Consider the following 26,750-nt stretch of genomic DNA (forward strand, 5'->3'; position numbering starts at 1 on the left):
TTGTTAAGTAATATACAAGCAATGAAGCTACTAGAATTTACAACTGTCTGCTAGTAGTTAATAACAGCAGTAAATATTTCCCATATCTGCAAGAAGCAAACGAATCATGAAATATATTAAGGTCTTTAATTGCACGTGATATTTAACAGTCACTTGAAAAATACCCTTTCCTACACAAACTTTTTAGCTATTATTAACAAAGTGAAGGCATGTTTTATCATCCCAGAAGCCAGATAGTCTCCCACACTAGGACTTTTACAGCTTTGGAGCAATCCATTTTCCTCAAAACTATATTAGAAAATTGATGTAAGAATGAAATGCAATTTAAGTGATCAATACTATTATGATACTGAACATAAACTTCAAAGTCAGTTGTCTTAGCTAATTTTGGAATCCATCGCATAGGAAGAAAAGTTTTTAAACATGCCTGACAATTTGCTCCTTACGCATTTTTTATGTTTTGCCTTTTTTAATAGCAATTGTTCCTCATCATTTAATATACATTCCTCTGACTCCAGTACAATACAGATACATGCTCTAGGTTTTCCAGCATAGAATAGCTAGCCAATGAAGAAGGGAAGACTGCAGAGACTCAAACAACAGATCCTGACAAGAACAGAAGGACGAAATATTTGGAGATGCGCTGATCTAAAACTTCTGTGAATAAGGGGCATCTCTTAACTTTCTTTTTAAAATGTGGGAAAAAAAACGCTTAAAGACTATTCAGACAATTAATTAACTTCAGAATATATAAACTATCTTTTACACAGTAAAAGCAACTGAAGGTTTTGCACTTACAACTGAATAGAACAAACTTAAAAACACAACTGAAACTCCTACAGAATCAGTTGGTTTATAGAACAAGACGTATACTAAATTCTCCAATTAAAAACCTGTAAAGTAGTTTCAGTGCTTTTTAACCCACCTTCCCACAGCAGGGAATTAATCCCTCCAGGGGGATGCAAACACACTTCAAAGAGAAGATTATACCCAGACACTGGTACTGTACAATGTAATGTTTACGGTCAAATTTGTTCAGATTTTCTGGCACTAGAATCCAGGTCAGATGTGCAGAAACAAAGATTAGTTATTAAAAGGGCTCCTGCAGTTACATCTAATAGTTGTGACGGTGCACAACAGTAGAACAAGCCAAAACTGTATTCCGGTTACAACTGCTATGGAGGTTTTGGCACTAAAGGAAAAAGAGTTGCAGCAATTTTACCTTCACATGATGATGAATGAAATCTTTACCTACAGATAGAGAAGGAGATAAATGGCTTCCTAGCCAAAGAAAGATCAAAATCCTTTCTACTGGTTTGTTGTGCCATACATACAAAACACAATATTCTTTCATTAAAAAAAAAAAAAAAGGTACATTATTACTTCAGTATATGTTGTCCAGTCCTATTCAACATCTCTCCTTTTCGTAACAATCTAGAAACTGATATCACAAGACAACATCTTGAAATAAGTTCCGGGTATAGGAATTTCAACTTGATTTTATCAACTTCACCAGCTGCACAAAGAAAAAAGGTATAATAAAACATTCACAAATATACTTACATGCAGGTTTCAGCTATTATGGGAGTTCTCTAGCATAAACATGGAATATTTCTCAGAAATTTTGAGTACAAATGTAGAACACTTTTGTGAGCATGTAAGAAACAGTAAGTAAATCAAATTTCATAGAAAACTATTTGGAGTATGTTTTGATTAAACTTAACCATTCCTTATGTGTGAGCAGCAAATACAAACCTGAAAATGCATTTATTTCTTCAACACCATGAAGTAAGAGCTATTTCTATTTACAAAGACAAGGAATGCTGGAACCTCCACAAAAAAGGACAGATTCTCATTATTAGTTCCAACTGTAGAAGATTCTCTTTGCAGAACCAGTAAGACATCTATAAATCCAGACCAGCATAATATCAAATATACCTTATTATTTTACACTGCCTGGTTCTTCAGGATAGTTTTTGCCATGAAACAGATAAAATGACAGTGTAAAACATTACCTTTCCCAATGCAACTGATGCCTGAATAAGTTACTTCTGCATACACTTCAAAGGTAGTTTCCGGATTTTGTCTGAAAGGAAAAAAAAGGATTTAGCTCTGAGAATTTCTGTTTCCAAACACATTTTTAATTACTCTAAAAGCCTAAACAGGTTCTAGGAACATACATATTACTATGAGAATTTGATAAAAATGGTTATCTTGTTTATCTGATCACCTCAGATTTTTCAGCCTCACAGGCACACACCAGGTGTACTGAAGTTGAGATTAGCTGGGAGAAACAGCATCTAAATTCTACTGGGAAAATACAGTTAAATAAAATCTAATAGAAATCAAGCACAGATCCTTTATGTCATTTCACTTATTTTGATTAGATACAGCAGTGTCACAGAGCTGTCATTCAGAAGCACTGCCAAAAAAAAAAAAAAAAAAAAAAAAAAAAAAAAAAAAAGCTTTTATTCCAATTCTTGGCCATAATATTAAATGTTATTACATATCCAGCTTGCAAAAGGGAAGAAAGAGAACAACCTCGTCTTACCCAGCATCCCAAACCAAGAATATAAACATGTCAAGGAGCTGAGCCCATTCCTCAGGGAATTTATATTATCTTTGTCCTACTTCAACAGCAAAACTTATTTAAAAAAACAAACATTTCTCCTCATGCCACAAACCCAGGTCCCACAACTGAAGTGGCACTAAGCCAAACCCTAAACCTATCTAAATTAATAGAAAGCCTGCCACTGCTTTAGGATAGTATAGGATCACACTCTACAGTTTCACAGACCACCTCTCAGGAGCAGTGATATTGTTCACAACTCAATTAATTTTAATTTATTTTTCCACAAGTTCCATCCAATTTGCATGCAGGAACATTTTTCAGGAAACTACACTGGTAAGTCACAAGACAACTAAAATCAACAAATTGTTGCTTTGAATTATGAATAAACCTGCAAATTCTCTTTGTGCAACACAGAGGCGCTGCAGCACATCACTGTGTCAGATATTGAGATTCTTAGCTACACTGCTACCATCATGGCACAGGATGACTACATGATATGGCATCTACTTAACATCAGAAATGAATTTTCCTTTAAGATACACTGCTGTGCAGTCTGACCTTACCAAACTTCTTCATACCTATTTTTAGCACTAAGCTTTCTCAAGTTATTTTATAAATTTTCCAATACTTTTACAACTAATAGATAAAATAACAAACGCCTTTTTAGTATTACATTAAGGTCTGTGTTTAAATTCTTTAGTGAAAATACTTCTTAATGCAGCTGGCAGGAACACATACTATATACCAAAACTTTCAAATCAAAAGACTTCAAATTTTATATTTTAATATCCCATGACAAACATCCACTTATTTCTACAAACAGTTCAGTCAAAGTAACTTTTCCAAGTTAGAAACTTGGTATTAAAGACTGCATTCAACAAGCGAACACCTCAGTATGAGAATGAAGTCAGCAGGAGAATGAAGTCATTGTTAAATTCTGAATATTTTAAAGCTTTTCTGCAGAATTAAGGAAACAACTCACTGTGAGACTTCATACACTCTGCAAATACAGCATAAACATGCACTGCTATGTATATTTTGCAGCCCCTTTTTATGATTGTTAGCCTCCCCTGCAGACAGCTGATACCACGCACGCACTGTACTGAAATCTCATCCCTGACGTTGTCCACAGCAATATGAACTTCAAAACTCACACATGGTTTTTTCCCTCCAAAAAACTGCCAGGTAACTTAAAGAGCCACGGTCAGTTATCAAGAGAACAACACAGATGTGACCAAAAAAATACATGGAACGTGTATGTAAATACCCTACTTGTTTGGTGACCGAATAATCAGAAAAGTGCAATTTTTTATGAGTAGTAATTTAAACTGAGTTCTATGAGAAAAAAATACTGCTGTGATAAACCCTATTCATAGGAATTATTTCAAATCTGTTTGATGTATGAATAGCTGTAATATCACAGCAATCCACAGGAAACTCAATCTTAAAATGAAATATTTTTTAAACTAAGCCTTACACAACTGTTATAGTCAAAATAATTTCTGTTACCAAAGTGCAAGGGACTTATGAATAAACTCTTGATATCTATCAACTCTTCAAGAAAAATATATTAGATCGAGTCCATAGTTGCTAATCCAATTCAGAAATCACATTTCCAACCCTATATTTTCACCTTTTCTTCCATGTATTCCATTCTTTAAGTAGATAAATGTTACATCTCTGTACATAGCAAGCTCTATGATAAGTCTCAGGCTAATGTTAGGGTTCTCTTCTTTCAGCAGTGAAACAAAATTGCCTCTGAAATGAAGATTGGCACGGACACATTTAAAATGCATTTAACACTGAAGGTTACCAGGAAGTGAGAGCAGCCAGGTTAAGCAGATTCCTATTTTTGTCAGTCTCTCTGGAACAAAGCACCTTGCACGCACATGTTCTAATGCGAGGCTCAACCCAACAGCAGAACCCAGTGTTACCTTTATTCACCTGAGGCTATACACAAGCCCAAAGCTTATGGGATTACTGGCAGCTTCCTAATTTCTTCCACTTTGTTTCAATGCAGCTACTGGTAACCTTTAAGCAGTCTTTCACTTTAATGATTCATTACTATAAATCCATCAAAAATATAACTGACACATATGCCTGGGTTTCATGCAGAGCATATCACAGTGATCAAGTGCCAGGACACTTAATATCCCTCATAACTGTTGATCTATAGCAAGAAGTAATAAACCTGACTACAGGAATTTTGCTAGGGTTTCAAGATTCTTTGGCATCAATCAAAATGCAAGAGAAGGCAAACACTGCTTGTGGACCTGATACATATACAATGGAATCACATTTCAAGTTAGTCTTTGGTAGTCTTTCAGTTGGCTTAAAACAAGATCATAAAAAGTAACTTCGGACCATATTCTTTAAGTGATCAATACAAAGGTGACAGCTGTGAGGCCCACAGCCGCAAGCTGCAGACAAAACCTTCACTCTGCTGCCAAAATGGCAACAATTTTAGGTTCTACCTTTACTTGGAATGTAAAGAGTTTAATTCATTTTTCTGACCTTGATTTTTCTGTAGCAACAGCTGAGAGCACATACTTCAAAGTGCAAAATTTATGCCCATCCCAGAAAAAGAAAGAAGTTTTCTGGGATCAAACATCATTTCAGCACTGTCACTACAATCACTCAGTACCCATTTGCATTTTCTTAAAACACCAGCACACTTAAGTCCACCCAGCCTAGGAGCATGGAAACTTAAAGGTACAACACACAAAGGATGTGTCCTGCAGTCTTACATTCAGTCTTACATTAAGCAACAGAGTTAAAAGTTAAAGCCCTCTGTTACCCTGAAGAACAAGATGTTAAATGCCGCAGAGCAATTGCTCAGCAGCACTGATAGACACTGCTCGAGGAAATGCAGGCTGACTGGATGCCCTTCTCCAGCACACAGCCATCAGCACCCCGCTCGGCAGTAGTGTTATTGCACATCCACCAGTCTCAGGTGAACAGAATTCAACTGGAACAACATTATGGATGAACCGGGCTCAGTAGTGCTTACTGATATAAATTCTGTTTAAAACGTTTATGAAAATAAAAGAAGTACTGAGGGCACAGACCCGCAGGCCTAGCAGATCAACCAGCTCCAGCACTTCTCGCCTTCTTTCCTCAAGCTCCCTTGGCAGCGCAGCTTAGAGGTGCCACAGCCACGCTGCCCCCTTCCTTCAGGGCACTAACGCAGGCAACGAGGCTTTGATCACCCCCGACCCTACCGCACCCCCAGAACAGATGTCACCAGTGCTGACAGTTAACACGTTCCGGCTCCAGCAGCCCCACTCCTCCTAAAGGCCTGCGCCGACTGACAAACAAACCCAGTGCCGCCGCGCCGGGCCCCGCTCTGCCGCCCAGAGGTCCGGGCCCGGCCGGCTGCGGGCAGGAATCGGCACGGCTCCCCTCAGGGCCGCGCAGCTCCCGCCGCTCCGTCGGGGCCTTCCCGCCGTGCCCACTGCCGCCCCTCGTCCTCGTCGCCCCACACCCGAGGCCCGCGGCCTGGCCCGGGGTCCCGCCCGCGCGGCCTCCACACGGAGATAGGAGGAGGGCGGGGAAGTGCCCTTCTCGCTCCAGAGCCCTCCCGCTTTCCTCAGGGAGCGGGGCCAGGGGGGAGGCACTCACTTGATCCTGGATCCCATGGTCTCTGGGGAGCCGCATAGGCCCGAGCCAGAGAGAGCCAGGGGGAGGGGGACCGGAGCTCGGCGGGCCGCGCTACCTCCGCCACTCGCCCCCTCACTCCATCCCGGGCAGCGCCGCCGTCGCCCGAGCCGAGTCACGGCGCGGGGGCTGCCGGGAGCTGTAGTGCGGCGGGGCCATTGGCCGGGAGCCGGACTGCCGCGCGCCCAGCGGCGGGAGGGCGGTAACGGTCGCCGCGCGCTCCCGACGGCTCCGCCCCCACGGCTCACCTCAGGCGGGTGGAGCAGGGCTCGCGCCGAGCGCGGGACGCACCTGAAGTGCGGCGCGAGGCGGACGGACGTTGGTCTCCTGCCCATTCCCGCTCCTCGCGTCCCGCAGTGGGGGCTGGCGGGTCAGCCACCCCCTGAGAGGGCCCAAGTGTTCCACGGGCGCGACCCAGAGCTCTGGGGACGGATGCCCGCGGCAGGTGAGAGTCAGGACCGTAAAGCCCTGCGAGGAGGCGAGCCGTCTCCGTGGCGCTGTGCGTGACGATAACGCTTTGCGGCCCGCGGGCGGAAAGAAAAGTCCGGAGCCTGAGGGCAGCCGAGAAGGCTAAGAGAAAAGACGAGTTGCCACAACGAGGGGCTTGATGCTCCTCCAGAATCACGATAGAACATCCTACGCAGCTGGTCACAGAAACAGAAGCTGCTGAAGGGCAGTAGGAAGTACTGCGAGCCCAAGTAATGTCACACGGGGACTGGAGGCTTCTCAGAGAAGCGGAGGGGAGGTGAAATGCAGCCCGCTGAAAGGAGCACACAAATTAACACAGAAGTTAGAGTGAGACAGAAAGCGTGCCTCCAGGGAGCTGGCAAACAGGAGCAAACAGGTACCCCCACATTATTGAACGTTTACAGGAGGTTGTGAGAAATCTTCGGGTAATTTCTAGGGAGTTTAACAATTTCTGGCTTTTGGAGTTAGAGATGATCTGCAGCTCGGAATAAAACGTTAGAAGTTCACTTTAGAAAGAGCTGCGTGCTGCAGGCTGGCTGCTCGGCACTGGGCTGGCGCTGAACTGGGCGCAGCTCTGCTGTGCCTGCTGGGTCCTCCTTCAGGTAATGAGCACAAAGTAAGGTAAGTGGTTACGCAGGGAATCCCGGAAGATATATTTACAGTTGCAAGTTGAAATGTTTGGGGTGATGAGAAAAAGGAGCACTACCAATCCTCACCTGAGTATTAAGAGGTGTAAGAATTGAATTTCATGCACTAGACTGAGAGGGCAGCAGAGGTGGGGGATGAACTGGTGTGGGCTGGTAAGTAACAAATGCAAGAAACAAATGGCTTTTAAAAGTAATGTTTGGGGATTACCTTTAAACATCTCTCAGTGAAATGTGTATTTGGTAGGTAACTGATTTGTAATGAGACTGTTTTCCTAACCCTGAGGGAAGAAATAATATCAGCAGCCCTTTGTAGATGCCTTTTCACCAGCGGCTTCTCAGCCTATATAATGTGATATGAATGGCAGAACTTTTGAGCAGGAAGTATTACAGTTACACAGATCATGGAATAGGTGTGGAGAATTGATCTGAAAGCCAATGTGTTTGTACCTTTCAAAAAGAAGTTGATCTACTTCAAATAAAATAATACAAGAATAGAGTAATAAAGAGGAATTAAATCAATAAAAACAGGTGGAATAAGATCATTAAACGCAGCATAGGTGTTCCTGTTCAAGTGCAGGAAGTTTTTCTCTCTGCCTAATATTACTTCATTTGTCCTCCAAACTGTAGAACTTTTTTTGTTTGTTTGTTTACCTGGGATGTTTATCTAAATCAGCTTCTACTAGGTAGCTCAAATTGCATTTTCTGTAGTTCTGTTGATGGCAGTAAGGTCTGCAGCTAGTCCAATCTTTTGATGGTAATTGTATGAGAGTTACAAGGCAGTAGCAGTGGCAAGCCCCTAAGGAAAGAGGGGGTTTAACCACATAAGGGTTATAGCAATGCCTCCTGGCCTATCCATGGAGCAGTGTTTTTGAATGTCTGAGAATGGATGAGCTGATTAACCGTGAATCACCCTCCCAAAAGAGATGAAGTATTAATAGCATACAAAAGGGAAGCAGAAGGGAAACTTCAGGCAAAGGAAAATAATCCAGGAATTAAAAGACTGGTGAAAGCCTTAGGATGCTTTCCAGATTAACCAGAAAAGCTTAATTCAATACAACAGAAATAAAGATTTTACGTTATATCCTCTAGGATGAATTTGGGTGAATATGGCTGAACCTACATTTTAATACCTTAGGTACCCACAGCAATGAAAATTCATTTTTATTGTAAAAAACGTAGCTCTTGCTTCTCCTCACTTAGTGACAACCCTTCTGAATTGTGCTGTAATCTTGATTTACTTGGGAAATAGTCTCAGCTGCATCTCACACAATGGAAGTGCCAAGAAACAAAATGCTGGCTTCATAGATCAATAGCTGCACCTAAAAGGTTATGCCTTGAAACAGAATATTCTGCTACCTGAATAACATTGATTACAATGTGCGTGTATGGTTTTCCACAATTCTCAGTGGGCTAAGATTAAGAAAATCCTTGTAAATGTTTGTAAACCAACAGAAATCTTGTTAAAGATAACATTTTTTTCCTTGTGTGAGTTATTTAATCAACCTCAAGTTGGTAATTCTTGTCATTAACAAGTATGCCTCATGAGTTGTGGATCAGGTCATTGGCCCATCATATGTGCAAACAGCCTCCAGAAGCATTCACATATGTTGCTTTGGGAAAAAAAGAACCTGTTCCCAATGCTCCCAAACTATGATTCATCAGGCATTGCTAGGACTGCTGGTTAGCCTCCAGAGGCATTGGTTTGTGCTCTCAAATGTATATAATTTGGCGTTTGTACCTACTCATATAGATGGAAATAGTTACATCTACTTGTTTTCTGCAACAGTAATCTGTAACTGTAAAGTGCCACTTATCTCTGGGAAATACAAAACAAATTACAAGAACTAACACACACACAAAGCAAAAAGGAAAGTTGTTAGAACATAACTGACAAGTTAAATCAAAGGTCTGTCTAGCTCAGCATTCTGTCTCCAACACAGGATACTGGCAGTGTTGAAGGAAGCGTGTAAGAGCAGGGGAGTATGTAAGAATCCTCTCCAAGCCTCCCATAAATTCAAGTATTTTCTCAGTGCTGTTTTTATATGATACCTTTGGGTGGATTTTTATATTTCCATGGATTTGTTGCTTTTAAATCTATAGTTTAAAATCCAATCCCTTTCCTGGCATGGAGTTTCCATAGGTTGATGGAAGGCCAGGTAAAAAAAAACACTTCCATTTGTCTGCATTGAATCAGCCACAATTATTTAGTTTGATCTCCATTAAATCTTATATGAGAAATACCAGGGAAGGACTGTTTATCTTTTTCATGTCATCCATGACTTCATAGACCTTATGGTTTCCTTGGCAAAATAAGAAACACAGAGGTATCTCAGGTTTTCTCATAAAGCGAAAAAGGTTCTTTCCTTCTGCGTGTGCATAGCAGTGTGACATTATGCGTACTTTCTATATAGTACATAAAAAGCTAAGTAAGCAGTGAAATACCTTTCCTTTTAAGTGTTTGAAGTACCGTACACTGAATGACCTTTTCATTCTCCATTCACAAAGAAATACGAAATAACTATTCTTATTTCTGAAACCTGTGATTATACCAATAGCTATAACTCAGGTCCATGAAGTCCTTTCATATAAAGAGCCGTGCTGGAGACTCATTCCCTTAAAGAAAAGAGCCCAGGATGATTGACCTGAAATGACCTCTTCATTTTTTAGTGAAAGGAGATCTAAATATGGCAAACATTTCCTTGTGCTGCTGTCTCTTAAGAGACTACATTTTCCCCCATAAGAATCTCTTATGAGAAATATAAAGAAAAAGTTAATCAGTTTTACAGGAAAGCTAGCAAAATGTCTACCAGAGCTATCAGTTCAGAAAATCTATTTTATTCTGTTTCTTATTTCCACTGCTTGGATCACTTACAACATGGTCATATTTTCTGTTTCAGGGTCTTTAAACATGCATTTATCTTGTTGGCCTAAGGAATTAAAGAATCACAAGTCTGCCACCGTAAAAATGGTGTTAAAATTACTAAAATTAACTATTATTTTTAAAGAAACACAAAAATCCTATTTTTTCTTTCAGTTTGCCCTATTTTCTCTTTTTTGAGAGAAAACTAATCCAAGCATCCAAACTGAGGTCAGAGGATGATTATTAAAAATTGTTCTTTTCTTTAACTTTCATTTTGGAATGTTGAAAAAGTCTGTGCTCCTTCTCACATCGTTCAATACCTGGAGCTAGTGATAAAGCTCAGGTCAAAGAATTACTGATCTAGCTGGCCAGTATATTTCTTTGAAAGCAGAATATAGATTAAAAAAACACAATTCAACCTGAAGCCCAGCTGAAGAACTACAGAAACCATGAAGCACTGAGATTTCAGGAGAACTTCTGCTTTGTGGGAGATCAGGTGGTGCTTCAGTTTGTAGCTTTAAATTGTTCCGGATTCTTTCCATTGCAGAAATGGCCACATTATGAAAAAAATGAAATAGCACTTCTGTGATGTTAGCTAGCTGTTTGGGCAATGGGAAAGTATGAAGTCAAGCCAAAACTGAACTGCATGATGTTAAACCAAGATTAACTTCATACTTTTGTGTGGAAATTTGATTTAGAAATGTAGGGATTCGTGGCTGACCTGCAGATGATCCATTTATTATCATTTATAATTGTCCTTTGTTTATTAAATTACGTAAGACATGCAGCTTTATTCTTGACACACTGCAGGTTCACAAGACAGGAGAGGTTTCTTCCCAAACTGTATTTGTTACTTAAGAAGAATAAGAGCACTGTTATTTCTTGATATCAGTTTGATTCCATTATGATTCCATTCCACACTGGGGAAGAAGTCCCAGGACACAAACCAAAGTGCTCTTCTCCAAATTTCACTCATTTTATATATCATAAGAAGACAATTTATTTATGTAATTACTGTAACTGTACCACATTGAGATGTAATGAGGAAATACCACAAGCTAGGAAGCACCATCCCCTTCTGTATTTAATGAAGGAGCTTTAAATAGTAAACTGCAGCAGACTGTTTTTGCAAGTCTGCAGGTATCTTCCCTTCCTCTGAAATAGGGATAAAATCCTGCTGGAAGTGCTCTTTTCTAACTGGTTCTGAATCTTTTGCAGAATAATTTATAATCCTATAGTGGGAATATCTCAATACTCCAATAATTCTGCCTCTAAAATGGAGATACCATTAATAAATTTGATTTATTGTAATTTTAGGAAGCCTAGATGGCATTTCACCAGTGTGTCAGTAATGCCCCTGGTCTTTGTTACTAATTATCCTTAAGTACATGCCTTTTTCTAGACTTGCCATTTAGTTTTGCTGGGATGTTAAAAAAAAAAAAAAAAAAAAAAAAAAAAAAGGTTTTGAAATATATATATTTGTTTTAATTGTAGAGCTTTAAAGACCTAAGAGAAGAAAAGCCTCCTTTAAGTAATACACAGGAGTTGGTTTATAAAGTAACTAAAGTTGAACCACTAAGTAATAGTGACCACAGTATAATTAACTTCAACATCCTCAGGGGAGAGATTGTACCAAAAAAAAAAAAAAAGAGGAAGCTAGTTAAAAAGACCCTAAAGTCAGAAGTGAGGAAATTAAAATCCTTAGACTCAGCATGGAGGCTACTTGAGCAACCATAACAGTGCAACAGAAAGCATGCATAATCCTGAACAAAAAAGGAAGCTGACAAGCAAAAATGGATGATGGAGATACAGAAAGGCTCAAGAAGTTAGTACAGTCAAACTTACATTTTTTCTCAAGGTAGAAATTTAACTTTTGAAGTGAACAGGGATAAAATACTGTGGCTAAGATGCACAGAAGATTAGAAGGATGACAGAGGATTTGAGGAGCAGATAGCCTGACATGAAAACAAGATTTTTTCAAGTACTAAGAAGCAGAAAGCCTGCAAGAGATTTTGTAAGTCCAGCGGACTGTATGGTAGAAAAGTGAGAAAGCTAATGAGAATACAGAGAGTGAAGTGAATTGTTTGCATTAACATTTTACATAAAATTTAGGCAAAATAGATCTACTGGACTTCCTCCTGCTAGGCAATGTAGAGGAGGTTTTGTCAACCACAGAAAATAAAGGAAGATGTGCTGGAACGCATTCAGGAATTAAATTAAAAAACTACTTACTGAGACTAGAGAATAAGTTCTGAGGGGATCTAAAAAAATCACCTACAAGAGTATGCAACCTATTTAAAATCAGTATGTCTGCTGGAGTGCAATTACCCTCTATGGAAGATGAAGAGTGGTTCTGGGAATGTCAACATGGAGATCTGTATGTCAGTAATAAGAAACAGGAACAGTTGCACATCACTTAGATTAGGATGATGTGGTCAGAGTTTGAATGGGGGGGGAGGGGAATGACATCAAATATACCCCATTGATTGACATTAAAATATCTGTTAAGTGTAAAAAAGTGGGAATAAACACTGATGTTACACAATGCAATGTGTGTTCAAGAGCATCTCTTCCTCAAATTTGCATTATCCAGGCAAAATGTGTTACATTTAAAAATAGCCACCAACATTACATTAACTATGATGAGTATGTATGTACAGTTCCATCTCTAATGTTGGACTCAGTTCTCACCTTCTCAGTCTAAAAAGATGCAGTAAAAATAAATATTCCTGCAGATATTCCAGAGACACAACATTAATCAAGCTATTAAATACATAATTTCCATTGAAAGAGAGTGTAAAATGTTTAGATTAATTAACTGAGAAAGTTTACACAAGTAAATATTTAAGCTGTTACAGAAACAGGTACTACAGATAAGCTGCTTCTCATCCTATGCAAAAGCAATGGGATGCCCAGTCCAATGGGAAGCAGGTAATCAAGAATTGTTTTCAGTTCTTTGTTAGCACAGCTTATAAATAGCCCATGCGTTCTGTGCCTCAGATATCATAAAATCCAACCCTTTATAAATAGTCTAAAAGTAACTAGAATCTTAGAATATATCTGATTGTATTACTTGGTGTGAACAATTTCAGGGATGTATGCGCTAGCAGTGTACAATGTGAATCTCACCGAATTTCAGCCATATTAAAGAGCCAGCACAATCTAGGCTAGTTGTGTAGACTTTCTGTTATTAGCAGAAAGAAACAGATGGCCTGGGATCTTACCCTAAAGTGAATGGAAGTGCCTTTTTCTCTCTGTTGGGTAGAGTGCTGAGATTACTTAATTTTAAGGCATGAAGTACAAGGAGAAATGAGCCATGTCCTGACTACCTGGAATTAAGAAGCTTTTCTCCTGGAAAACATTCTGGGGATCCAGATAATCATTTAAGGGGACAGGTCATTGCATTAGACAGGCTATTTGCTGAAGATTCCATTTAGATAGTCGAATGCGGTCTATCTGCATTGCAGCATTTGAGGGAATCAGAAACGTAACCAGGAAAATTATGGGATTTTAAAAGGAAATGTGTAAGAAACTGATGGCCTTGCATGGACTCAAGTGGTTTACATGATAAACAAAAGCTGTTGGAAAGAAACCCCAAGGATGGTAGGAGGTAACTGGTAATGACAGACTTTCCCCAACAATTGTGTTCCATATAATGTATTTTGTGATCAGTCTATAAACTCCTAAATCACTTTTGGATCCTTGGGCTTCATCAGAGAGGGAAACTTACTGTTTTGCAGTGTTAAAACTTCTTAACATTATAAACTTAATGTTTTTTGTGCAAGGTGACATAATAAAATTGCGGAATTTTGTCTGCCAGTGGATTGTGTAAAAGTGGAGAAATAGAAAAGTCAGTATTAAATCCAGTGCTTTACTGAAATAAATCATGGCAAACTGCAAAACATTTGGTCATAAGGAAAAGCACATTGCTCAAGTTTCCATAATTAATTTTTCATATCTATGAGGGAACCTGGCATTCAAAATAATTCTGTTCCTTTGCCAACATTGTGACCTCTTACACCGTACTGCAAAGTTACAATCTGATACACTGAGATCTAATCCTAAAGAATCTTTCCTACTTAGTTAGCTTCAGTCTGAGCTTAAACAGTGTTTATTGTGTTGCTGTACTGAATCTCTGCTTAGCCATCAAACTGTTGTGCATGCAAACATGCATGAGAACAAGGAATTGTGTCCACCTGGATTTTTTTTTTTTGTTTGTTTGTTTTGATTTGATTTGTTTTATTTTAATAGGTCTGTAATGATTGTTTTATGTACTTATACAAACTATCCTACTTACAAACTATCACCAAAGTAGTGCCCAAGAGTCCTAATACATATATGTTATAGACTTATATAGTAAAGATGAAATAACTCCAGTTATTCCAGTTTCACCCTCTTTTGCATTTCATCATTCGGAACTGTTGTCTGAATTCTCATTCTTAAATCTTGTCCTTGATTTCCATGACCCCATTCTTGGTTCTTCTGTAGCATCTCTTTGTCATTTCTTCTCCTTCACATCCCCAACTTCCTGAAGGTAGTTAGCAGACCTATATTTTCTTCCTTCTCTCCCATCTGACTAAATCTTATTTTGGTGTAATGGCAGCACCGTATTGCCTACTGTCAGATCTACTTATTTATTCCAAACCTGCTTCCTCTTATCCAAAGTAAAATCTCACCTTGTCTTCTTGAAAGCTCTGCATAGGTACCTAATCTCTCTGTTAGCATGGGGCTAAAGAGAACTGGAATCTTTCCTTTTCAGCCAGTTGTCCTCTGTTTGTAATCACTAGGCACATTCAGATTCATAACCATGTATGATCAATGCTTTTGTTTTGAAAATATGTTTTGCTTGAACAAAGTCCAAAACTCTTTACATATGGAAAGAAAAGAAAAAGAAAAAAGAACATGGAGATAAAATAAAGAAGCGTAAAGATATATATCAAGAAACCTGAATATTGAAGTATTCTGGCTTCAGAGAAGATAAAGCATTAGTAAAGAAAAAACAGCCTTCTTCTACATTGACCCCCTGGTGTGCTTTAACTGTGACCTCAAGAAGCCGTATCTAGATAGGAGAGGGAGTTCAGTTTCCAAAGGCCCATTCAATTGTAAGCTCCTCTGCAAAGTCTCCCAACATGGGGTCCAATTAGTGCCTCTTGTATTGGTGAATTTTTTTTAGAGAACCTGCTGAAAGCAACTGGAATAAGATTGTCAGAGTAACTTTGGACAGGCTACTATACAGCTACACATCTCTATCATTTTCATTCAAGGTAGATTTTTACTGAAGTCAGTCGGAGATTTTGACTAAGCAATGTGGGATCAGGTCCATACTTTTGCTAAGTTTTTATCCTTGCCTGATTCCTATTTCTGCCATCCACTTTGCAGACTTTATTAGTTTTTCTGTAAATTGGAAGTAATAATATTAACTATTTCTGTTAAGTGCTTATTGTCTTATCAGTGAAAAAAGGCAATATTTAATCTCTTAAATGACCTATTTTCGCCAAATTAGCAGAGCCCGTATAAATCATTCTAAATTAGGGCCTTGAGAAACGTTGGGTCCCAAGCTAAGCCTTATAAATGCTGGAAAGATATAGATAAGAAACTAAGTATAAGGTCCATCAATTACAAGTTTTCCAAACAACAGCAAAACTATGTTAATTATTCAAAGAAATCAAATCACATTAACCCTGAGTTCAGGTTGTGAAGCCATGTAAAACCATTTTCCTTTGGTACAACCCAAAGATCTACTATACATATGGAAAGAGAAGGAAATAAGAAAACTGAGCTGAAGTTATCCTCCTGCTCAGAGGGCACTGGGTTATCAGTCTGGCTCTGGGTAGCCTGGTCTGGTGCTTGGTGAACTTGCCCATGGCAGGGGGGTTGAAACTAGATGATCTTTAAGGTCCTTTTCAACCCAGGCCATTCCATGATATGATATGATTCTATGATTCTATGACTGTTTCTTATCCGCAGATAACAAAAAGTAAACTAAAAATGTGTGATTCTCTGATGTGCTTGAGCTAGAGCATATTAACTGTTAGACTGTCACTGCGTAATTGAGACTGACTGCTGTTTAAAATACAGTAGAAAGAATTAGCATTGTAAAATGTTGATTGGATATGTTACGATTCTAAAACAAGGCAGAAGCTTTGTCCTGGTCAGTATTTTAAGCTAATTATTTGTTACTGTTTGTTATTTGTTTGACTGATACAACACAGGGAGGAATGTTTAAAACAAACCAACACAGGAAAAAAAACGAAACACCACTGTCTGCAGTTCAGAAACTAATAATGCTGTCCTATAGAATAATCATCTAGTTGAGTCTAAGTAAACCCAACTGAGGACCACAGAATCAGGTCCACTGCTTCTATTTTACGCTTAGCTACTCTCTTACATCAGATGAAGAGGTACCACAAAGTCTATTGTAAGAAGAATTGCTTCTTTCTGTGTGAATTCCTGCTCACCAATGATTACTGACAAATACTCCATTGGGAAGCTGAAATAATTAAATAAACAATTTAGAAGCTGATGTAGAAAAGCATTGGTTGCTCTCGCTCAGCTCAGCAGGCTCTTGAGATACAGAACTCCTTGCCAGCGTAACAACAGATTTGGAAATACCTGGAGTTCCCATTTCTGTACCTGTAATAAGGCAGTAAGGTCGGAAGTGGTAAATGGTGGAAAGATAATTAGTACAAGAACAGCTTCTGTTACTAATCCAAGCGTTGTCCCCACGCTGCAGGTATAGCAGAGGACTACAATCAGTATGTTGTGCTAGCATAACGTGTACCTCTTTAATGCAATGATACCAACTTCAGTGACTTGCTTTGAAACTAATACTTTCGGTAACTTTTTGAACTGAGTCCTTCATATCTCTGAATTTCTGTTGTTTTTGTTTGCTTATTTGTTTTTCTAATCTCTGACCTGCTGGTTGCTACATAAAATAGCCCTTCTCTGTTGCTGACACCGCGGTTGCAGGGCTTACTAAATAGCTGTGATATTTGCATTTTCACTTAATCAAACTGCAATACATAGATAGATTCAGTCCAGAAAATGGTATACAATTTCCTCTTTCTCTCTTCCTTTCACCTAATAGCAGAGAGGCACCAGAGGGTTACAGGGATGTGTGTTACAGGCTGCCTGCAGGACCCTAGCGGACGAGGCTGTATTTAATGAGCGCGTCTTCACTGACAGATTCATTATTTGTGTTCGGTCGCTTCAAGTCAAAACTGATTAGTTACACTTACTGCAGCAAAGATTTAATGATTTTATTGTTTATCTTCAATTTATTTTGATTAACATCTCCGTTCTTTTCATTGCAAGTGCAATTAGGTGTAATATAACAGCTACTACTTTAATTTTGCTGAAATTAAGATGAATAAGTGACGGATTATGGCACTTTGTTTAGCAAATAAATCATAGTTAAGAGGACTGTATTAGTAATAAATGCAAAAACAGACAATCTAATTAAAATGCATGGAGCTTATAGTTTGAGTTTCCAGAAATGTAATGAATTTTCATTTTAGAAATCAACTAGATTTTGGTGTACTACTTAATTATTGACAGCAAGATGAGAGAAAGGTACGTTATTCTGTAAATCATCTTAATTTCTTGTATTATGTTGGTAGCAGGTTGGCACAAAGAATAAAATGGAGGCATGCATTTAAATTTTTTTGAGTGCTCAGATTATGTTTTAAGGAAACACTGCAATTAGGGTATAGCTAAAAAGAGACTGAGAGTCCAAAATGAGGAAAAAACTCATTAGTTCAATTCTCACATGTTCAGACTTCAGCATTTTCTGCAACAGATTAATATTCTCCAAGTCCCAGTCACGGTTTTCCTTTAAGTTCATAAGATTAAATTCACTGCCACACAGCAAAAGCCTCAAGACATGTAAGATGGAAGAAGGAACTAACGTGAAGAAAACTGAACCCAACAAACATTGAGCAAATCAAGATTGCTCTACACAAGCATCCCCAAATCATGGGGCAAGTAGCAGGGCAGCAATCCTGGAGCCGGCTTACTGTGGGGGTCATATGGGCTTAACTTCTGATTGAGGAGAACCTAGAGGGAAACGAACCCTTCAGAATCAGAAACTTTATCCCTCTGATGTTTAAAAGACCTTGTATTTGACAGGACAGCTTTGAAGATAAAGACCGAAGCACTTTCCAGCTACAGGCTGTTCAACACCCCGCACTGCTACGTGCTATGTGCACTTCAGTTTCTCAGAGTTCAGTCATATTAGAAAGGAGATAGTGGAGACATTTTTTAGTATATTGTAGTGTATTTTTGAGGCTTCTGTGTCTTGCCCAAGTTCTCTTTACAGGGCCTGGAAGAGCTCAGCTCCATTCTACACATCCCCATCATAATTTCTTCCCACTGTTCTGTGTCAGACTGGCCTGTTGCTCTTGGCTGGCCAATGTGCAAATTGCTTAACAAAAATATGCTGACACCCTTGACATTTGAGATATCTCTAAACTAAGAGGCTGCCACTAAAGACAAGACAGGGAGGAGAAGGAGAGACTTCTTTTTCTTAACATGCAATATCCTTCCCCCCCCCCAACCCCCCCCCTCCCATATAGGAGAATTCTATCCCAGGGATTACAGTTAGCAGGGACTTGGAGCAACATATGCTTTATTAAGACCCTATTTTGACATTTTTCCCCTTCCCATTAGGGGCTGGGAGGATGAGGAGAGAAAAAGAAATGGAGAATGCAATCCATAAGATAACAAAGCCTGCAAGAGAATACTTTGTTCCTCCTAAACTTTTAAAGTGATCTTCTTATATTATTGCTTCTTTTTTGTTTGACATTTTAAAGATCACACAATGTCCAGATGAAAGCCATTATTGAAAGAAGTACCTACTATGATTAAGTAGTGATTTTTTATTTGTTTGTTGCTCTACCATATTTTGGACTTCATCACTACATAGTCCTCAAAAGACAGAATTTCAGTGACAATACAAATGTTTTTCAGCTAATGATATGCCTCATAGATTTAAAAGAGACTTAAGTATCATTTTTTAGCAAATGCCTGGGAGGAAAAAAAAAAAGCTAAATGAAAAATAATTCCTGTCCTATGGGTGCAGTGAAAAGAAAAAAAAAGTAAACATCACTGAATTCATTTTTACTAGCATGAAGTAAATAAAGGGAAGGAGGAGGTGCACTGAGGAGATTCCAAAGGCTCCTTTCTTTTTTCCTGACTATCTTGATCAAATCTAGTAATTTCATTAAAACAGGTATCTACTCCTAGGTGTATAAAATCAAGCAAACTAATGAATCTAGTGGCTTTTAAGAAGGCAATATATGAACTTATTTATAAGTGTTTCTGTGTGTCACAGTCCCTCTTCTAATATTACTTTTTAATATTTGATAAATAAATCGATGATTGAGAAAGGCTGAGCAGGAGGGAGAAGGAGAGGAAACAATGCTAACGACCAAACCAACCTGTAAAAAGCAGCCTGCTCTGACTGGAGCCCCAGCCATCAGCTGAGTGTCATGTAGAGAGGCAGGAAGAGCTGGGGGAGGCTGTGGAGGGGTTGGCGAACTGGAGACTGGCAGCATCATTGGTTTGAACAGGCCGTGATTGATTTGTCACCGGAGGCCCATTTGACTGGGCAAAAAGCCCTTCTGATCTCAGTCTCTCTCTGTCTCCTTACCTCTGCTATCCCTTTCTCCTTCTCTACATTTTGACACTGGCACAGCATCTGGGCAAGGGGACTCAAGTTGTGGCCGACACAGAGCAAAAGGGTTGAAGGTCACTGCTGCCGAAAACATATAACGACAGACAAGAGAGATCCAGCTCATCATACTTCTCATTTTCTATCTTGCCTTTAGATCTCCAGAGGTTTACAAAGCCCCAAATACACATACAGACAAATACAAGCACGCCATTCCCCACGCAGAAACACATAACCAAAGCCTCTGTCCTTCCCTTTCCCTCTCTCTCCCCCTCTCTCTCACACATACTCACGCACACACACACGCACACATTCTCTCCCCACCCCTTCCACCTTCTTGTTATCTGTGGCTGGGAGAAACATCTAGATCTACAAATATTAATTACAAAGGACAACAAAAGGTAAGAAGGCATAAATTATCAAAGGTGTCGTGATGTTATTTCAAGTCAATTGCAAATGTGTGAGAGGGGAAGATTTCACCCCAGTGATTCCTGTTTGCCTGTCTGATGGGGACCGGAGCCGATTCCCTCCCAGAACTGCTGCAGCTATGCCTCAAACCACACACTTTCCAGCAGGAGCCATCAGCATGGGCCTTTCTGAATTCTCTCTTTATTTCATTCATTAAGGGCATTAGGCAAGTTGGAATTTGTATGAAAAGGATCCTATGGGAATACTGTCTCCAGGGTAGGTATTTTCATGACTCTCCACATCCTGGGGCTTTCTCTGTATCTCTTTCTCTCTCTTCTGTTAGATGGAGCTTTAAAGGAGGCTGCACTCATCTTCCAGCTAATCTGGGGGAAGGAAATAATCTGAGCTGCATATATTGAATGAAAAAGTATTTTATTTTATAAAGTGATAGTTACTAAGAAATTATGAGACCTTTCTGTTAATTGGCTTTGTTACTATTATTGTTACTCCTGATTGTTTTCAGGTTTTTCTCACATGGGAAAATGAAGATTGCCTTCGTAATGCAAAAAGAAAGATATAGCAGACAGGACAACAGCAAAGAAATATTAGTCAAACAAAGGCAGACTTTAAATTAAATGTGCTGTCGTGTTCCCATAAAAGCAGGACGATCTCAGTGCAGTAGCTCGTTTCACTTGGCAAAAGAACATGGCATCAGTTTTTTAACTTTAAAATAGTTTAATGAACACGAATGGAGAAATAATTTTTCTGTGTATTTAGCTGCTTATAAAGAAGAGAGAATGCTTTAACTTTGATCGCCACAATTAGTTCCCTGGGTATCTAGAGGGGAACAGGGCAGCCCTGGGAGCCTCAGTTCTTTAGATACAAAAGCATTTAGATCGCTTTAGAGCAGTTAATCCTGAGACTGGCTAGGGTCCCTTTTGTTTTCTAACTCCATTGTGGGTTTTGTTCAGTTTTTTCTATTCGCATGATTGACTGCCCAATGGATGCTAATTATCCAAATGTCGCTTCTGTCCTTTGAGTGACTTTCTATGTATTATGGGCAACTGTCATGCATTCTGTCATTCTATATCATATTACATGTATTATCATATGAAAATGGTACTCTGCATAAAGGAAGGTGTCTGAACCAGCAGATGCTGCAGATATTTAAAGGACTTGCTTAATCTGAATGGATTTTCTATAGAAAAAATCGGTCAGAAAGCATATAGGGGAGAGTCAGAAATGGAAAGTTTATCAGGTAATTATTTTTGTCCTTTTGCTGTTTACATGATAATGCACAACGCATTAACTGTCTGTGCTTCTGAAATCTGCAGCCACCTTCCTCCTCCCGAACCAGGCAACCCGTCTGTATTTATTAGAGTATGACAGCTTAAGCTAATTAAACTGATATCTGTCTAAAATAATAAGCCCTGAAACTTAGAATAAACATTATGATTATAAGCTGAAAAGGCAGCTCTACAAATGTAGCATCAATGCAATATTTTAATGATAATCTGAAATTCCTGTATGAAAAACATAGGATGTGGAACTGCAAACAATAATAAAGTTCTGCAAAGAGATTCTAACTATAAATATTTTTACTTGGATCATTATCTCTTTACTTGATATTAATAAGACTGAGGGCTAGCACACATGTGAACTGGCATATTTTTTTTATTTTGCACATATGTGAAAATATATTTGAAAGGATATAAAAAGGTTTTTGCTACAATATTTCCACTAAAATAAACTTAACACACCTCAGTGTAACGTGCATGTCAACACTTAACAGGAATGCAAGATTTATAGCAATAGGGCTTTTTAGATTTGTACTCTGGGGTCCATTGAATCCATGGGCACATCTAGAGTTTCCTCTCCCAAATGTTAGAATAGCATTTTACGTGTGGCATTGATAGAAATACAGTGGATGTGTAACACTGAAATTAATGATCTTGTCCTGCATCAGATATATTTGCAATACGTTTCCATTAATTGTAAAGCTAAATCTTGTGAAATCTGTACTTTATGAAACAACAAAAAGATCCCATAGAAAGACTTGCTCTGCTGTATCAAGATGCTTTGAAATTTTACAGTGATCAAATATACATGATCAAGCTGTGCTTGTTAGGGTATGAGGGGCTCAAAACGGTCAATGATTATTGATCAGACTGTTAAGTATTTGTTCATGATTCTTTATATCCCAAAAGATTCAGGGAAATGAACAGTGAAAAATTGCATCAGAGTCCACCTTTGTTTGAGATTGATGTATTAAAACAGAGTATTCATTTGCCAAATCTGTGGGAAAAATTGTGTGGTAAATGATGACACTATAACTCAAAATGCAGAAATCAGGTTCTCCCTTTTAAAATTATCTTTGTTTAATTTTAAATGCTAATTTGAAAATGTGAAGACAGTCTTTGTAGAACATGAATAGTGAATTATTGATAAGAGCAGATTTACGCAGAAAAAAGCCAGAGGTACAAGCGTTGCTAATCCACTGACCTTTACTTTTCATCTTACATTTTGCTCATGCACAAAATTTCTGAAGTCGCAGTGAGAGGGATTTAAGAGAATCTGCAATGGAAAAGTGGAAATTTCTGTTCTTTTTACAAAATAGCAGATTTCACCAAGGTGCTGTTACTGTCTTCTGGTAGTTCAATAAATATTACTTCTCATGAGTACTTCCAATTAAATGTTTTCTTACCATGTCACCATTTGGCAAAAGTCCCAAAATATTTGAATAATAATTCCTTTTTTGTTTCTTGATATTTCTACTGCATCTGTTTCTTCAAGTCCACCTTACATACTGTTTATTGTTTGAAGATTGACTATAAGGTTTGTTCCGTAATTCAGAATATTGCATGTGTTGAAAGGGAGTGCTAATATATAATTCTTGCAAAATCAGTAGGCATACTTTATTTGACTTCGTTATGCTTTACATTACATAAATTCACAAGATCTTCCCTGAACACAGAGATCAGTTAAGATAAACTTACTACACATTGAAGAAAACTACTGAACACAAAGAATTATTTCTGCAGATATTTGCCTCTAAGAAATGATGGCATATGTCTGTGTCTGAATCTACAAATAGATAGATGGATATACACACATATGCTCACTCACACACACACATAGCCTCATAGTCATGTCTCTTATACATATTTATATAAACAAATTTACATACAGAATCTTTTGTAAATTTTAAAATCAACAACACATATCTTGTATCTCATTTTTAGGGGTTAATTCCCTTAAAGTTACTTCATATCTCTCTAAATGTGAACTACCTTGAAAATAATCAGCCACGTACACACTGACATAAAAAGTTTGCAAAGTATAAAATTGGCAAAATGTCACCGATTGGTTGGAAATGCCCTTTCACCTCCTTGTGTCTGACCTGCCATTTAATTAATCTGTTCTTGTCTGAGAGCAGACAGTGTTAAAGATAAGCAGCACAGTGAGCAAAGCCTACAGCACTTTGAATATGTATTCAGCTTTTCTATAAAATAATTTCACTTACTTGGCTATATTGATAAGATTCATAATTTCTACTTCAGTTTGTATCTCATCTGATTTATCCTGATTGCAAATATTTACACGTGAGAGTCTGCATTTGCCTCTCTTCTTTCAGCTGCATCTGTTCTAATTACCCAGGCTGGTACTGTGAAGTTTGCATCTGCTTTCCATACCTGCTTTCTGTGTTTTCAGATCATTTTTTTGGAGACGTGCAGTGGGCATTCAGGTAGTCCAGATAAGGATTTATAGTGACAAAATATTGACTGGATTTGGTATTCACTTATGAAGGATGACGTTAGTGCCACAAAAATCCCTGTGATGTACAGGGAATAGTTAATTAATTAAAGGACCTGCTAATTGCTACTTGAGGTACTGTGTGGAGATGATGAAGAGTGCTTGGTACAAGGTTAGGTTCTCAGTTTTGACTGAACATTTTCACTTAAAGGATTTCTTTAAAGTACATCCTAATTTTTTTTAATTTTTTTTCCAGGTTACTGTATCTAGTTCAGACTCAAGTGTTCAATTGAGCTTCAATTAATTATAATATATAGTCAGGGTGCTTTAGCTGGGGTAGATTGATGGAGAAGCTTTGTTTCATTTGGTGCAGGTGGCACTGTTTAATAAGCACAGGAGAGAGTGAATAATGTAGTGTTTGCAAAGAGAAATAAGTGCAAAATAGAGAGGTGCAATTAGATCAGCTCAGAAAAAAAAATAAAGGACAAATATTAAATGGTCAGGTATCTTGCAAATAACAGATAAAATACTAATAAGTATCTCATTGAAAACTGCCATTTTAATTTATGAATATGTAAAAGTATTCTCTTAAAATAAATCTAGCGAGCCAGTCTTCTGCCTTCATTAGGCAGGCACATTTCCATATCTGAAAAATACCAGAGTACTAATTTTTAAACACTCCCTATTATTTTTCTCATGCTCAAGTATAGGTAGGATTCTAAATATAAAAATGACTTCAAATGTGTACTTCTAACCTGTATTATAAAATACTCAAACCTTTGGCATTCTTTAATTATTGCTTTTTTATAGTGGAGAAAAATTACCCCATGTAAAATTAATCTGTGCAAACTTGTAAATCTTTATCAATAATTTACTAGCAGATGAGTGGCTTCATGCTTCTCATTCATGCACTGAAGATAAAATAAAGTTGCAGAAGATTATACAAAAGAAAACGAGATCGTAGATAAAAATAAAGCCCTTGAGAATGAAAATCTCCTTCTAATTGCACACAGAAGAATAAAAAGAAGTATATACCACTGAAAGTAATGTTATTCGACTTAAAAAAAAAGTATCTGGTAGCCAAGAGGATACTCTTGTGAGTTACTTAATAAAAGTGTGTGTATGTATTAGGCATTTCAGCAACACTTCTGCATCTAAAAATTTCAGCTGCAGACAGATTTTCCACAGACGATTCCCCCCTACTGCTAACCTCTTAAATATACCTATAAAATACAAAATGTTCCCAATCACCTCCAATAAAGGAAGCTTCCTTACATTAAATGCATCTAATATTTGTGTTAGAAATCTGAAGTGCTTTCTGATGTGGTTAAACTCACAAAGAAATGCGGTTGTAGAACAGAAAGGAATGCATTGAGCACATCACTCTGAATATTTGCAGATGGACGCAGAGCCGTGGCAGTTTACTTATGAAATATGGAAATCATCATATTCTTAGCCTCTGATTATTCAGCAGGGGTAACACTGTCGGACTCTTCATCTACCAACCTTATTTTTGCTATGTAGCCATGTTTACCAAATCCATGATATACCCAATCAGGGCAGCCTCCCAGAGCTCCAGGATTGGCTGGTATTGAACTTGTAAAATGTTTATGAGTGAGTGTTTGCCTGGTAATGTAGCCCTGGGTGCCCTGCTGTCAGCACGGCATTACTGATACTATTACACTCACAGGGTTTGGAGGGAAGAGAAGGGGAGCTGGGTAATGGCAGGGAACTTCCTCATCTGAAGTCTTGGCGTGCATTTAGACAAAATAATTTTTACCAAAAAACTTCACTGCTTTGTTTAAAAAAAATAATCCGTACACTTACTCTAAAAAAATGTTGTGCTACAGATTGCAGGTACGCGAGCTCAAACTGTGTACTGTCTATATAAGATAAATTAAAAATAAATTATTAAGAAGGCAGCTACACTGCCAGATTCAAAAAGAGACGTTTTTGCAATCTTTACCATTTTCTGTGCATGAATTTTGCCAAATGACTAAAAATTAACAATTCATATTATGTAAAAATATTATATTGTTTACTACGGTAGAATCTCCAGTCAGGCAATCAAATCTAAATACAGTATCAAAAATCTATATTCTCCAGAAAAACTCTCTACAGCTATCTTGGATATACAGCCACTGACCTTCAGAATCCTATTTTCTTTACCAATTCACTGTAATAAAAATGAACATTTTGTCATCACTTTGGGAAACTGTGCCAAACACCTTAAAACACATGTCACATGCCAACTTTACTTCGTTTTTCTCCTCAGGGAATAGATACATCTGGAATCATAATCACAGATAAAAACCTTGACAAAACTGCACATGAGCCCAGCCCTTCTCTCCAACACCTACCTTTTCATAACATTTAATACAATATTAATATCAGTTACTAAAAAGGCTTCCAACCTTTACATTTCTGACATAACATGTTCAAACCCATATTTCACACTTCTTGTTCTGTTTTAAGTTCAGTGGATTTAACAGGACTCTGGAGAGAAGATCATGTGGCTGAAGATTTCCCTCCCTCTCCAACACCCGTAGAGGCAGTTTTGGAATTGTTTAAATAGCTGTGGCTATATAAACTGAAATATTCAAGATTATGGGTGTCTTGTTTCTCTCTTGCACACACAGATAGATGCTTGTATATTTATCAGAAATCTACTGCTTGTACCGGCACCAAACAATTTCTACACAACATCTGGGCAGA

At 38.2% G+C, this 26,750-nt stretch overlaps 1 protein-coding gene across 9 annotated transcripts in view; it reads right to left on the minus strand.

Annotated features, from left to right (window-relative positions):
• DENND1A (DENN domain containing 1A) overlaps positions 1–6,383 on the minus strand; it is a 172,119-nt gene extending 165,736 nt beyond the window's left edge. For 4 of the 9 annotated variants that reach the window (XM_048966069.1, XM_048966072.1, XM_048966071.1 and 1 more), the window contains exons 1-2: positions 6,194–6,381; positions 2,016–2,086 (exon numbers count right to left, since the gene is read on the minus strand). In XM_048966069.1, coding sequence (XP_048822026.1) covers positions 2,016–2,086; positions 6,194–6,210 — 88 coding nt within the window. In that variant the 5' untranslated portion in view covers positions 6,211–6,381. Of the gene's footprint in view, positions 1–2,015; positions 2,087–6,193 lie in introns of all 9 variants that reach the window. The other 5 variants (XM_048966070.1, XM_048966075.1, XM_048966068.1 and 2 more) reach the window with 3 other exon arrangements.
• Between the last annotated feature and the right edge of the window lie 20,367 nt (positions 6,384–26,750).

Source organism: Lagopus muta, chromosome 19 (assembly GCF_023343835.1).
Source record: "Lagopus muta isolate bLagMut1 chromosome 19, bLagMut1 primary, whole genome shotgun sequence".
Classification (NCBI taxonomy): Eukaryota; Metazoa; Chordata; class Aves; order Galliformes; family Phasianidae; genus Lagopus; species Lagopus muta.